This window comes from Euprymna scolopes, chromosome 34 (assembly GCF_053919585.1).
Source record: "Euprymna scolopes isolate OS-2025 chromosome 34, ASM5391958v1, whole genome shotgun sequence".
Lineage (NCBI taxonomy): Eukaryota > Metazoa > Mollusca > Cephalopoda > Sepiida > Sepiolidae > Euprymna > Euprymna scolopes.
The window spans coordinates 25,869,897-25,884,063 of record NC_136515.1 but is presented as its reverse complement, the minus strand read 5'-3'; the positions used below and the strand labels follow the sequence as shown (position 1 = coordinate 25,884,063).

General features: G+C 34.3%; 1 protein-coding gene across 2 annotated transcripts in view; it reads right to left on the bottom strand.

The window, feature by feature from the left end:
- The window catches only part of LOC145259144 (anoctamin-7-like), a 577,044-nt gene that overhangs the window by 179,141 nt on the left and 383,736 nt on the right, over positions 1-14,167 (bottom strand). For both annotated transcript variants that reach the window (XM_080116843.1, XM_080116844.1), the window contains 2 exons: positions 10,592-10,681; positions 4,771-4,926 (listed from right to left, as the gene is read on the bottom strand). In XM_080116843.1, coding sequence (XP_079972969.1) covers positions 4,771-4,926; positions 10,592-10,681 — 246 coding nt within the window. The remainder of the gene's footprint in view (positions 1-4,770; positions 4,927-10,591; positions 10,682-14,167) is intronic.

The following is a 14,167-nucleotide window of genomic DNA, read 5'->3' as shown; positions in this document are numbered from 1 at the left end:
TCATTTTTTTAAATATTACCTACATCAATACTACCTTCTGATTTACGCTTTTGTGTTGTACCTACTTTTAATTACTTTTTGACATATTATCCTGTTGCTCCACTCTTATTTCATTTCCAAATGTCATTAAGCCAGTTTTTTTTTATATTTGAATTTTGTATAATTCTGGCTTTTCTCCTCTTTTGATAAGAAGCATTTAGCGTCAAAATGCTATGGCCTAAAGAGGTTTTTTCTTAAATTTCCCTCTAACTTTTCCTTATTGTTCTGATGATATAATAAATCTATATATAAATTTTATTCCTCATCTTTCATTTAAAATTATATATATATATATTATTTTTAAAATGTAATTATCCACTGACACGTGTTTCGCCGTCTACGACCCATCAGAGTGGCTGAATCTAGCGAGATTCGAAATCAGGACCCCAGGGTAATGAGCCTGACCCCTTTACCCGCTGGTCCCTCTCGCCGACAGTTAGGATATATCGCGATTTATTTAGATGTTATTTGTTTTTGTTTTTGCGATACGTTTTGAATGAATTCAATTATTTACGAAAGTGCATTGTTACCTAAATGCGAGTGTGGAATAATGTTCCCTTTAACCAATTTGGTACCCCCACATGGGGAGCGGTATATATATATATTATTTTTAAAATATAATTATCCACTGACACGTGTTTCGTCGCCTACGACTCATCAGATTGGCTGAATCTAGCGATATATATATATATATATATATATATATATAAAAAGATTGTTTATTTATTTATTTTTTAAGCAATACTATAGTGGGTTTTTTTTTCACTCCCTGGGTGCTTTAAAGGGAGAGGTTATAACTTAATTTTATGCACGTAGAAAATATTTAAATAATAAATTAATTATACATATATATAAATTAATTATATATATAGTCATCCACATACAGTACTGTTTCGCAGCTCATCAGTGCAGCTAGACAGGAAACTACCACAAGCCAGGATCGAAACCTGACCGCCCAAATGACAGTCAAAGCTTCTAACCATTGCGCTATTCGGCTGCTACTATGCAGTCAGTGAATTAACAATGTTTTTACATTGTCTAAATAGCTAAGCTCAATTTGTTTACACAAAGAGCATCGCTTAATATGCTAATGGTAATTTGTATATCACTTCCCAAATGCTCAACCTAAGATAGGGAATAGTACTGTTATATATATAATGATGTTCTAATCTATTATTTTTAATCATTGCCGCCATATTGTATTCAATTCTATACTAGATCTAGTTAGAAGTAACATAAAACTTAATAGTTTTACCTTCCCATGGTTGACGGAACAAGAACAATCTACTTCTATTCATTAAGAGAGGAGTATAAAGGGAACTAATACTAAAACATTTGGAATATAAGAAATAAGAAAAAGGATTCTGGTTCCATGCAATATTTGCCATGAACCCAATTAAGTTCAAAATTCGGTTTCTGAGGTTGACAAAATGCACCTGAAGAAGGTTGAAGATTACATCGGCCAAAACGTGGAAATACCAACAAAAAATGAGAGTAGTAGTCAAAATAATCCAAACAATACAAATTATATCTCCTTATCTAAAAAAATTCCGCAACAGTATAATAGAATTAGAGTTCAAACTTGAAATTGTTTTTTTTTTGTGGGAGGGGGGGGGTACGTACCATTAATCTAATCTACTCATAACCATTTATTTAACCGAATTTTTGGAAAAGAATTATTTACATTTAGTTTCTCTGGAGACTGGAAGACTCAAATATAACAAACTCCTTTACTGCAAACAATTGGCAAGACTGTTATCCTATGAAAAAATGCTGTTGTAGGGTTTAAGGGAGGAGACATCTTTTATGGGTGTGATGAAAGTTTGATAAATTATAAGGATGAATGGAGGAGAGGTAGGAGTATAAAGGGGAGTAATCGCAAAAACATCTGGAAAATAAGAGAAAAGAAAACGGATTTTGGTTCTATGCAATGTCTGGCATTAATCCAAATGATTACCTCAAATGTAATTGTTTTGATGACACAAGAGAAAAGAGAGGGAAAAAAATTACGTTTATGAATTTTTGAGATGAGGATTGATTATTCTTATTATTATTATATATATATATATTATATATATATATATATATATATATATATATATATATACATGTAATTATATATATACACGTAATTATATATATATATATATATATATATATATATATATATATATATATATATATAGAGAGAGAGAGAGAGAGAGAGAGAGAGAGAGAGAGAGAGAGAGAGAGAGAGAATAAAATAGTCATGCCGAATTGAGAAAACAATCATATAAAAAATATTTTTTTTAGATTGGAGGGGGAATTGAAAAAGCCGTTAATAAAAATGATTTAAAAGTTAATTTGTAAATTAGCGATTAAAAAAAGAAAAAAACTATTAAAATAAAATAAAAAATAAAAAAACTATTAAAATAAACCTAGAGACGTCTTTCGAACGATACATTATCAAAAGAAACCATTGGTGAATACGGTTATAAACGAAAATATTAGTAATTATCGTGAAGTGGGGAAATGGAAAAATAGAAAAAATGTCGCCAATATCAGACTATTAAAAGAAATATACACTCAAATTCATACAAGTATTAAAAAAAAATATTTTTATATTAAATAACTCTAATTTGTGGGAGAAATCTTTTTGCCCATAAAGCAAGGGTTTACGCATCGTAACACACAAGGACTCCAAAATATTCAGTGTTTAGAGTGAGAACCGGGGTACGATACGAGAGCAACTGTCCGAATAGGCATCTCCACACAATTTATTGTCAAGCAGATGCTACGCGATCGCCGATTCGTGCCCGGATGTGCTAAGTAAACGTCCGGGTGTATTCCTTAAATGCCCGGATGTGTTAAGTAAGCGTCCGGGTGTATTCCTTAAATGCCCGGATGTGTTAAGTAAATATACCGGGTGTATTCCTTAAATGCCCGAATGTGCTAAGTAAACGTTCGGGCGTATTCCTTAAACACCCGGATGTGCGCGTCGATATATTCTTGTTGGACATGCACAACTTCCGAATTCGTGCAGGTATATGCTGGGCCAGTCTGACCCCCAGGCGTTGAAGAATTCGACCCGCATAGTCAGCACCGCACTGACATTTGAATTCATAAATAACTAAACTTTTGTCCAGTGTGTGTAGAACATCTTTCTGAAAAGCCGGGAAAGTCGTTCTGATACCACACGGGGTTGCACTGTATAGTAACAGCGGAACACCACAGAGATCTAATCTCATCAGAAATCTTGACTGATAGAACCAATCAAGGGAAGCGCTCCTTTGATTGGTTCCATCAGTCAAGATTTCTCTGATAGAATTAGATCTGTGGTGTTCTGTTCCGCTCTTACTATGCAGTGCAACCGGACATTTATGTGGCCCAAAGAAAATGTCAGTATTCGATTGTATAAGTTTTTATGAATAAATTTGGAAATGAAACCCTCGCTCTATAAGAAATTAGTGTGAATTAAAGAGCTCTAATATATATATATATATATATATATATATATATATATATATATATATATATATATATATATATACTTGTATGAATTTGTCTATATATATGAATTATCTGTCTACATTCTGTCGATATTATTCCTAGGTTTGTTTTCTTTAATACCCTGATATTGACGACATTTGTTTTTGTTTTTGTTTTTTGTTTTTTGCGTTTTTTTTTTGGGGGGGGGGGTCTATTTTTCCATTTCCCCACCCAACGTTTGTAAAAATTAATTTTAAACGATAATTACTAATATTTTCGTTTATAATCCGATGGTTTCTCTTGATGATGTATCTGTCGAAAGACGTCTCTAGATTTATTTTAATAGTTTTTTTTTTCTTTGTTTAATCGTTAATTGATCAATTTACTCTTTTTTCTTTGTTTAATCGTTAATTGATCAATTTACTCTTAAATCGATTTTATCAACAGCTTTTTCAATTCCCCCTCAAATTTAAAAATTTATTTTTTTGTGATTGTTTCCCAACTCGGCATGACTCCAGATATATTGTTTAAAGCTATTATAAAGTTTTGCACCACAAAACATAACCATTTATCATTTTATGTTAATACTAGCAATTGTCACTTTTGTATTTCATTCTGTTATTTCGTTTCATCTTCTAATGCCACTTAAAATGCTCTTTGCGATACTCAAACATGAACATGTGTGTTGTTTTGTAATATTTGAATTTTTCTTTTTCTATGTTTAGTTGTTTGTTCGTGTGTGCAAGGATTTCATTCTAAAATGTGCTTGTCGAAATAGCGTCACAACGTCTTCTGCTATTGGGAACTACTACTACTACTAATAATAATAATAATAATAATAATAATAATAATAATAATAATAATGATGATGATGATGATAATAATAATAATAATAATAATGATAATAATAATAATAATAATAATGATAATAATAATAATGATAATAATAATAATAATAATAATAATAATAATGATGATACTAATGACTACTAATAATAATAATAATAATAATAATAATAATAATAATAATGATGATGATGATAATAATAATAATAATGATGATGATAATAATAATAATAATAATAATAATAATAATAATAATAATGATAATAATAATAATAATAATAATAATAATAATGATAATAATAATAATAATAATAATAATAATAATAATAATAATAATAATAATAATAATAATAATAATAATAATAATGATGATGATGGTGGTAGTGGTAGTGAAGAAGAAGAAGAAGAAATACTTACAATTCCAAGTAACAAGATGGAGATGGCGTTGAGTATCGATGAAACAATGGTGGTCAGCATAAAACAATTCATCTCAGTTAGATTACTGCAGTAGTTAATTGAGATGATCACACGGTAAACAATGACGCCCATCACGCTGGTAGCGACAAGACAGACCTGAAAGAAGATTAACGACTGCATTTTAATTGCCTTCCATAATAATAACAAAAACGGATTTTTTTTTTCTCAATGGAAATCGCTCCAGACCAGGCGTTAAGCCACTTAATGTAAAAAGTTAACAAGAACGAACGATTATTGCAAATACAGGAGGTGCCTATTGATTTTAGCTTTGAAAAGACCAAAGCTATAGTTAAGGAGGAAAACAGTCAGCAAAAAGATAGTTCTACAAGCTTGTAGTTCTTGGAGAAAAGTTACTGGAATAAGAAGCTGTATTACAATTAGATATCAGAACAGCGAATTGATGGAGACCACTTAACCAATGATTTCAAACGAGCTGCAACAAAGAAAGCAGAAAATAGATCACATAATTCTGAAGAACACATGCTGTAAAAAAAACTGATTCTACTACGACCATGTCTGTGAGAGAAACGTTGCAGAGAAGAACATGAAACTGCAATTTCACATTGAAATATGACAAACTGATTGACAAATATACATAGCCTCTTAGAGATGCATGCGTTAAATCTTGGTGGGTACTTCAGCTAATATAAATATGAGTTTAAAAATGTTTGTTCGATAGATCGGGCTTTCTGTATAAACAGAATGTATTCTAAACAAATGTCACAATGATCAACTTCTTAAATATTTTAGCTAGTATAGATAGGAGTTTAAACATATTGGTTCAGTGGATTGGGCCTGATATATAAAGAGGATATATTCTAAAAAGAGTGTCACAATGTTCAACTTAATAAATATTTGTGGGTATCTTAGCTAGTATACATGACGGAAATCGGTGTGTGAATATGACTGTAACTTTCGTACATGCTTAAATAAGAAGCATAACAGACGTAAGAAACATTAATATGCAGTCATCAACAACAACTATCAGGTTGGTGTAAAATAAATGTTTTTTTACGTTCAACTTCAAAAGATCATAACTCCTTTCATAATCAACTTTATTAATCAAAATAAAACCCATTAGAATGGACACCTTTTTTTGCCAATGAGAAACAAATTTATTTATTCCATTAGCATAGAAATCCGGAGTTCTGAAAGCGATGAAATCATTGAAGGCCGATTCGGCATCATCTTGGCTTTTGAAGCATTTTTCGCGCATGAAGTTGTCGAGATACTTGAAAAAGTGATAATCGGTGGGCGAGAGGTCCGGTGAATATAGTGGATGAGGCAGAGTCTTGTAGCCAAATCCGTTCAGCTTCTGCAGCGTCAATTGAGCAACTTATGGGCGTTGCTATGAAAGAGAATTGTCTCTTCACATTGACCAATTTCGGGCACATATGTTGGAACTTCTGGTGCACTTCGTCAATTTGTCGGCAATACTTCTCCGCTGTAATCGTTTTGCCCGGATTCAAGAAGCTGTGATGGATGAGACCAGCTGCAGACCACCAAGCAGTCACCATAGCTTTTTTTTTTTTTTTGGTGCAATTTCAGCTTCAGGAAGTGTTGAGAAGCTTCTCCGGCATCCAACCACTGTACTGAACTTTGCTGGTTGTCGTAGAGAATCAGCTTCTCATCACACGTCACAATCCGCTCGAGAAATGAGTGGTTTTTGTTGCGTAGAAGGAGCATAGAAGACACCTCAAAACAACGACTTTTTTTTATCGTTCAATTCATGCGGCACCCATTTATCCCACCTTTTTGACTTCCTATTTGCTTTAAGTGGTGAACGACTGTTGAGTGGTTAACCTCGAGTTCAACAGCAATTTTTTGTGTGGTTTTGTGTGGATCTGCTTCAATTAAGGCTTTCAAATGTTCCTTATCAACCGCAGTCGGCCGGCTACGAGCATCTTCATCTTTGAGGACCTCTTCACCATTGCGAAATTTCTTGAACCACTATTGTGCCACACGTTCATTAGTGGTTCGTGGACCAAATGCATCATTGATATCATGAGCTGTCTCGGCAGCTTTTCGGCCTAGTTTGAACTAGAACACGAAAATCGTGCAGATTTGAATTTTGTCCATGCTGTTAAAAAGCCTGCAATAAAATGAATGAAGAGATTGAGAACGGTAAAGAATAACACGATTCGATAGAGTGAAAAACGCACTTCAAAATGATATATAACATGGCTATATATATCAACGAATTAATTCAGAAATCATATATAAAAGTAACATATGTGAGAAAACGATATTGTTTTTGCACCAACCTAATAATACTAAAACTATAATAAACCTACTTACTTGCACGTTGAATGTAGGAGGCGGTAGGAGGAAGAAAGATCGAGATGAAAAGTTGTAAGAGGAAAGTAAAAGGATGACGTAAATAAACAAATTACGTAAATAATAAGTCAAAACTTCCAGCTAGTCACCATGGCAACAAGGGTTTTTATTGAATAATGTACATAGGAGCATTGATGCAGAATAAAACTATTTACTCGTCTCCTCACGAGTGCAAATTTAAACGCAAGATCGGTTTTTAATTTGATAGAAATACTGTCTCCCAAAAAGGAGCATCTTGTATTGAGAAAAAAATAAAAATGGTCTCAGTCTAGTGGAATTTTTCCTTCACTGACTGAGTAAAAAAAAATGAAGTATACTATCACAACTAATAAACATCGTTTGAGACAGTGAAACAGTGTGTATTTCATGGCAAATAAACTACACAGACATGTTGTATATATATATATATATATATATATATATATATATATATATATATATATATATATATATATATGCATAGTTCGTCATATAATGACTAGATCACTCTGATTGACGTTAAAAGCATTTAAAAAATGAATAAATGCTTCATTTCAACTGTATCTCTCGTGGTTGTCGGTAACCGAATAGTTCGGGTCCTTGCTAATGAAGCCAGACATGATTTTTATTGCCAGGGTTCGAATCCATCGACTGGCGTTAATCGTGACACCTTGCACTGATGATTCCCAAAAAGGATGAAACACTAGTGTCTGTAGGTATTTAATTTTTTTTTTTTTTTTTTTTTTTATTACATTTTCACCCCAAACAAGGCAAATTGCCACTTTGGTGTAGGGGGCTACTATCAGGGGCAACAACTACTGGGGTACTATGTAGGGATTTGGGCAGCAAGGTGTCGGTTCACGTTACACTTGAACTTCTGCACGTCAGTACTGTTGGGGAAGCAGGGACCTGGAATGGAATTCCAGAGTCTTGCGGTTCTGGGGAAGAAACTATTGGAGTAAAAAGATCTTTTACATCTAGGGACCTCTACAGTATGGGGGTGGGATCTAGTAGCCTGTCGGGTTTGTCGAGGGTGCTCGCGTCGTGGGGGCACAAGTGATTGCAGTTCATCAGAGCATTCACCACTAAAATACTTGTAGAACAGGCAGAGGGATGCAACATTTCGTCGATGGGACAGAGGCTGAAGCTTAGATGCCAGTTCAGGGCCTATCAGATTTGCGACTCTCCTTTGAACCTTGTCAAGGAGCGAGAGACTAGTAGCAGATGCACCAGCCCAGATGTGGCAGCAATACTCCATACATGGGCGAATGGTGGCCTTATAGAGGTACAGGATACTTTCGGGTGTTAGTAGTTTTCTAGCACGGTAGAGAGAGCCCACCTTTCTTGCAGCGGCCCTGGCAATGCCTTCAATGTAATTGTTCCAACTCATGTTTCCTGTGAACGTTAGGCCAAGGAGTTTGAAAGATGGACTCTCAGATAAAGAGTCGTTGGCCATTGCTATTGGTGGTAGAGAGGGTTTCTTGTAATTATTGAATGAAACTAGTTTAGTCTTGGCAGCATTGAACGCGACCAACCACTTTTGTCCCCATTCCACTACAGATTGGAGGTCTTCCTCTAGTGTTTCTGCCATTTCTTTAGAAATGTGTTCATTCGTCTTCCTGTCGTGTCTGCCATAGAGTGTAGTGTCATCAGCATATATACCCATCTCAGAGGCAATGTTGTCGGGGAGGTCATTTATGAATATCAGGAACAATAGAGGTCCAAGGATAGAACCCTGGGGCACTCCCGCATTTATATCATATTGTTTAGATGTGCGACCGTCGAGGACTACCTGGATTTTTCTCTTATCTAAGAAGGATTTAATTATGTTAAGTATTCTACCAGTGATACCGTATGATCTGATTTTACTGAGGAGACCCTCATGCCATACCCTGTCAAAAGCCTTAGATATATCTAGAGCTACCGCTCTGCCTTCCCCCGCTTTGTCCAGTGATTGGTATATACGTTCAGAGATCACGGTGAGGATGTCTGCTGTGGAACGGGCTTGTCTAAATCCATATTGTTTGTCAGTCAGTAGTTTAGCATCTGTAAGATGATGGATTAGAGCGTGGTTAATTATGGTCTCAAATATTTTGGCAAAAAGTGGAAGGAGGCTAATGGGGCGATAATTTGATGGGTCTGTCCTTTCACCAGAATTCTTGAATACTGGTACAACAGAAGCAGTTTTCCAACAGCCCGGAAAGCAAGCTTCATTAAGACATTTGTTGTAGAGTTTAGAGAGAACTGGAGCTACTTCGGCTGAGCACTTTTTTAATAGCACAGCTGGGATAAGATCGGGTCCACATGCTTTTGAGGTGTCAAGGTTTTTTATGATAGCATGCACCTGAGCAGGGGTGGTTTTCAGATCGTCTAGTGTGGCGTCTGTCCGCATAGGAAAGTCAGGTAGGGGGTGGTTGGAAGGGTCCAGTGTGGAGTTTGAGGCAAACCGACTGGCAAGCATGTTAGCCTTGTCGGTTGCTGAGGAGACAACCTCGTGATTGTTGGTTAGTGGGGGAATTGTCGATTGCCCATTATTTACTACACTGTTGTGGATTTTCCAGAAGTCTCGAGTTCCTAGTTTTTGTGCTTCGATGCGCTTTTTAGTGGTTTCCGTAAATTCTCTCTTAGCTGTCGCTATTTCTTTCTTAACGTTATTTCTAGCTTCTATATACTTCAGTCTGTTTGAACTGGACTTATGTCGGTTAAACCTACGGTATGCATGCTGCTTTTGAGTAATGGCAGTTGCACAAGTCGACGTAAACCATTGGGGAGAGTGGGGCTTACTATAAAATTTCCGCATGGGAACATGCGCTTCGATTGCAGTTTTGAACCAGTCAGTGGTCTCGTTTGCACACTGTTCAGCAGGGAGAGAGAAAATATTTTTCCATGGAGCATCTCTAATTAGTTCCCTGATGGCTTCCCAGTCAGCCTTATTATTAAAAATATACTATTATATATACATATATATATATATATATATATATATATATATATATTAGTATAAAAAATATACTTGTGACAAATTATGACTGTTTATTGTGAACTTGTATGCCATCATGGCATTTATAGGTACTTAATTTCCTTACATTTATGTGTTAATTGCCGGTGATCTGGTGAAAAGATGCTAGCTTACGAAGTCAATGTTAGCTTTGTAACTGTGTTCAAATCTCCCAACCAGCAGTAATTCTCAATTTTTAAACCATAAGCACAAAACATTAGTGGCTGTATGTGTAAAAAAAAAATTGCTAATATTTATTTAAAAAGTCAAAGTTATATATATATATATATATATATATATATATATATATATATATATATATATATATATATATATATATATATATAAGAGCAAATAGTTAATAAAACATGTTAAAACACTTTGAAAAAGAGTTAAAAACATATTTAATCTGAAAAGGAAACATATAATAAGTGGATAGTCACTTACCATAAAGATGACTACGGATCCTGAGAAGAAAAATTTAATGATACGGTTCCATATAGGGTAATAGCGTAATTTCTGGTGGGAAATAGGGTCCTGCAGAGTAGAGATAAAATTCCATGTAAAGAAAAGTTTTACAAAGTGCAAAATGTCTAACAAGATTCAGCACGAGATATCGTTGGCATTTATGGGTTTGCTAAGCAGGACAGTTTAGATCAACAATAAACACACCAAGAACACGTCGAAATGGTCGCACCGAAAATAAACTTGCACGCTATAGTAAACAAGTTATGATAAATATTAAAAATAAAACGTTCATATATATATATATATATATATATATATATATATATATATATATATATATATATATATATTCCCAAAACCTCTGGTCGTGATGGAGGAGAGACTAAAACTTGCTTCTATGGTTTCAAATAATCTGAAATAACAGCAAATATTTCTCCTATGTTATATCTCTCTTCTTTTGAAAATAGTCTCCCCTTCATCAAGGCCAGAGGTTTTTGGAGAAATATCAGATGTTCTGTAATTCATATGTCAAACTAGGAAAGCAAACGACTATGATTGAAACATTTTATGGCTGTAAAAGTGCCAAAAATAGTTTCTGGATTATGGATGATTCTCTTAATGTACGACCTTAAGGACAAATGTAACATAGCCAGCTACACAATTCAGATCATTACCTTTCCAACGAGCCTTCATTTTTTAAATTCTGATCAATAGTCGCTGAGATTTGGTTGGAACTCATAAAATTGCCATAAAAAGGTGGTATATATATATATATATATATATATATATATATATATATATATATATATATATATATATATATATATATATACCCAACACCTCTGGCCTTGATAGAGGGGAGACTAAAACTTGCTTCTATGGTTTCAAATAATCTGAAATGACAGCAAGGGGAGACTTGATTCCAAATATTTCTCATATGTTATATCTACACTCTTTGGTTTTCATACATAAAGTAAATTTCACAGTGTATAAAGATTATTTGATACTGGAGATATTCATAACTGTATCTTATTTCTAAAAGATGGGAGATATAACATATGAGAAATATTTGGAATCAAGTCTCCTCTTGCTGTTATTTCAGATCATTTGAAACCATAGTAGCAAGTTTTAGTCTCCCCTCCATCAAGGCCAGAGGTTTGGGGGAAATATCAGATATTTTGTAATTGATATGCAAAATTGTGAAAACAAATGACTATGATTAAAATATTGGTAAAGGTGCAGTATATTTCCACCCACAAAAAATTCTTTAAAATGATAGGTTTTCGAGGTGCTGAAAACGAAAAAAAAAAACAGTTAAAATACCAAGAAACGAGTAGTTCCCAAGATATAAAGAAATTATAGTTTTAAAAAACAGGAGATCACTTTTCTATATTAATTCAACGTAAAATGAACACCTACGTTAAAGCCATTTATAGCCATCTTTTTTTTTGGGGGGGGGTCTGTTAATTTTTGGGGTGGTGGTGTTTATTTGGTTATTGTTGCCTCGTAGACCAACACAAAACCTACTGTAAACAATTTTTTTCCGCAAATAAGTATTTTTCCAGGTATTAATCAATGTAATTCTTTATGTTATCAGTGGTGGCCATTGTTGTATGCGCAAGCGCATGCATATTTTGCTTAATACACGAAAAAATACTTATTTGCGGATAATTTAAATGCGATATTCGTTTTCAGCACACCCGAAAACCTTTAGAAAACAAGTTTTTAAAAGTAGGTTTTGTGTTGGTCTACCAGGCCACAACAAACAACACCCCTAAAAAATAATAACTAACCCCCCCCTCCAAAAAAAAAGGTGGGCATAAAGTGATGCTAATGTTACATAAAGTTAATATAGAAAAGTGATCCTCCACTTTTTTCGAAACAATAATGTGACATTTACCTTAAGGGCAAATGTCACATAGCCACTACATAATTCAGGTCATTAGCTTTCCAACGAGCCTTCATTTGTTAAATTCTGACCAATAGTCACCGAGATTTCGAACTTATAAAATTGCCAAATAAGGTGTCATATCTATAAATATATAGATATATATATCTATAGTCGTAGCCCAATTAAATATTGAAATGCTCATATTTCTGATTCTATGGGAGGAAAGTACATGAAAATTTACAGGCTTTTTGAAGATTATAATACTATTCTATGGTTAAAATTTTATGACAATTAGTAAAAAAGAACCTATATTTTCAAACCAATAAAATATGCCCAAATTTGCATGTATAGTGCCATGGTAAGGAAGCTTTAGTTTTGCTGCTTTGGGATGAATTTTGCTTAGAATTTTTTGCTTGGTTGTCTCCTCTGTGGCCTATATATATATATATATATATATATATATATAGCCGCACTGATGAGCTGTGGTACAACAACACAGTACTATATGTGGATGACTATAAATGCTCCTTATCTTAGTTAAGTATATTGAGGAGCGAAATGACAAACTGTCGCTAACATTAAAATCAATGTTTTTTGTGTAAACAAATAGAGCTTAGGCGTTTGGACAATGTTCAAACATTGTATTTTTACATTCCCATCTCAGCATTAGCCAAATATCGTAACGGTGAGAAGCGCTGACTGTCACCGAGGCGATCGATTTTCAATCCTAGTTTAAAGTCATTGCTGGTCTAGCCGCACTGATGAGCCGTGACACAGCGAAAGAGGACTAAGGACTATATGTGGATGACTATATATATATATATATATATATATATATATATATATATATAAAATCTAGTTCTAAATAAAAAGCATTTTTTTTTACAAGGAAGTCACCACTTATCAAGGCCCAGAGGCCACTCGGGGATAAGTGTTATTGGGTGTACAGTAATCAATGGGATAATATCATAGTAATCGTTAGTAATGGAGATTTGATAAAGTGTCTTACTTAAGGGGGCAATTTATCAGGAATTTGTTTATGTTGAACTTGAAGACATCCAAGTTATAGTCAGGTGGGAAACAGGCAAACAGAAGAGAGTTCTACAGGCGTGCACTTCTGAGAAAGAAACTTTGTTCATGGAATTTACGTTTTGATTTAGGCACAGATAAAGAGTGGGGAAAATTGTTGACAGTGGTTTCAGCTAGAAGAGTGTTTTTCGTGAAAGATTGGTAAGGGGGGACCAGAGATTGGAGCTCAGACGAGCACTTCCCATGGAAATAACGATAAAATAACGACAGGCTCGCAACATTCCTTCTGTGGGAGAGAGGCTGCAGGGAAGAGAAAAGGGCATCCCCCACTAAGCCACAAAGTCTATTTTGTACTCTGTCAAGGCAGGATAGGCTGTTTTTAGCAGCTCCTGCCCAGATATGGAAGCAGTATTTCATCCTTGGACGTACTTGACTTTTATATAGATAGAGAATTGCATCAGCAGTGAGATATCTACTGGAGCGGTAGAAGGATCCCACCATTTTTCCAGAAACCTTGGCAACAGATTTGATGTACATGTTCAATTTCAGATCAGGAGTAAAGGTTAATCTTAGAAGCTTGTCAAAACATGGAGCCTCCCCAAGACGAGAGCCATCCATTTCAACTGATGCCAGAT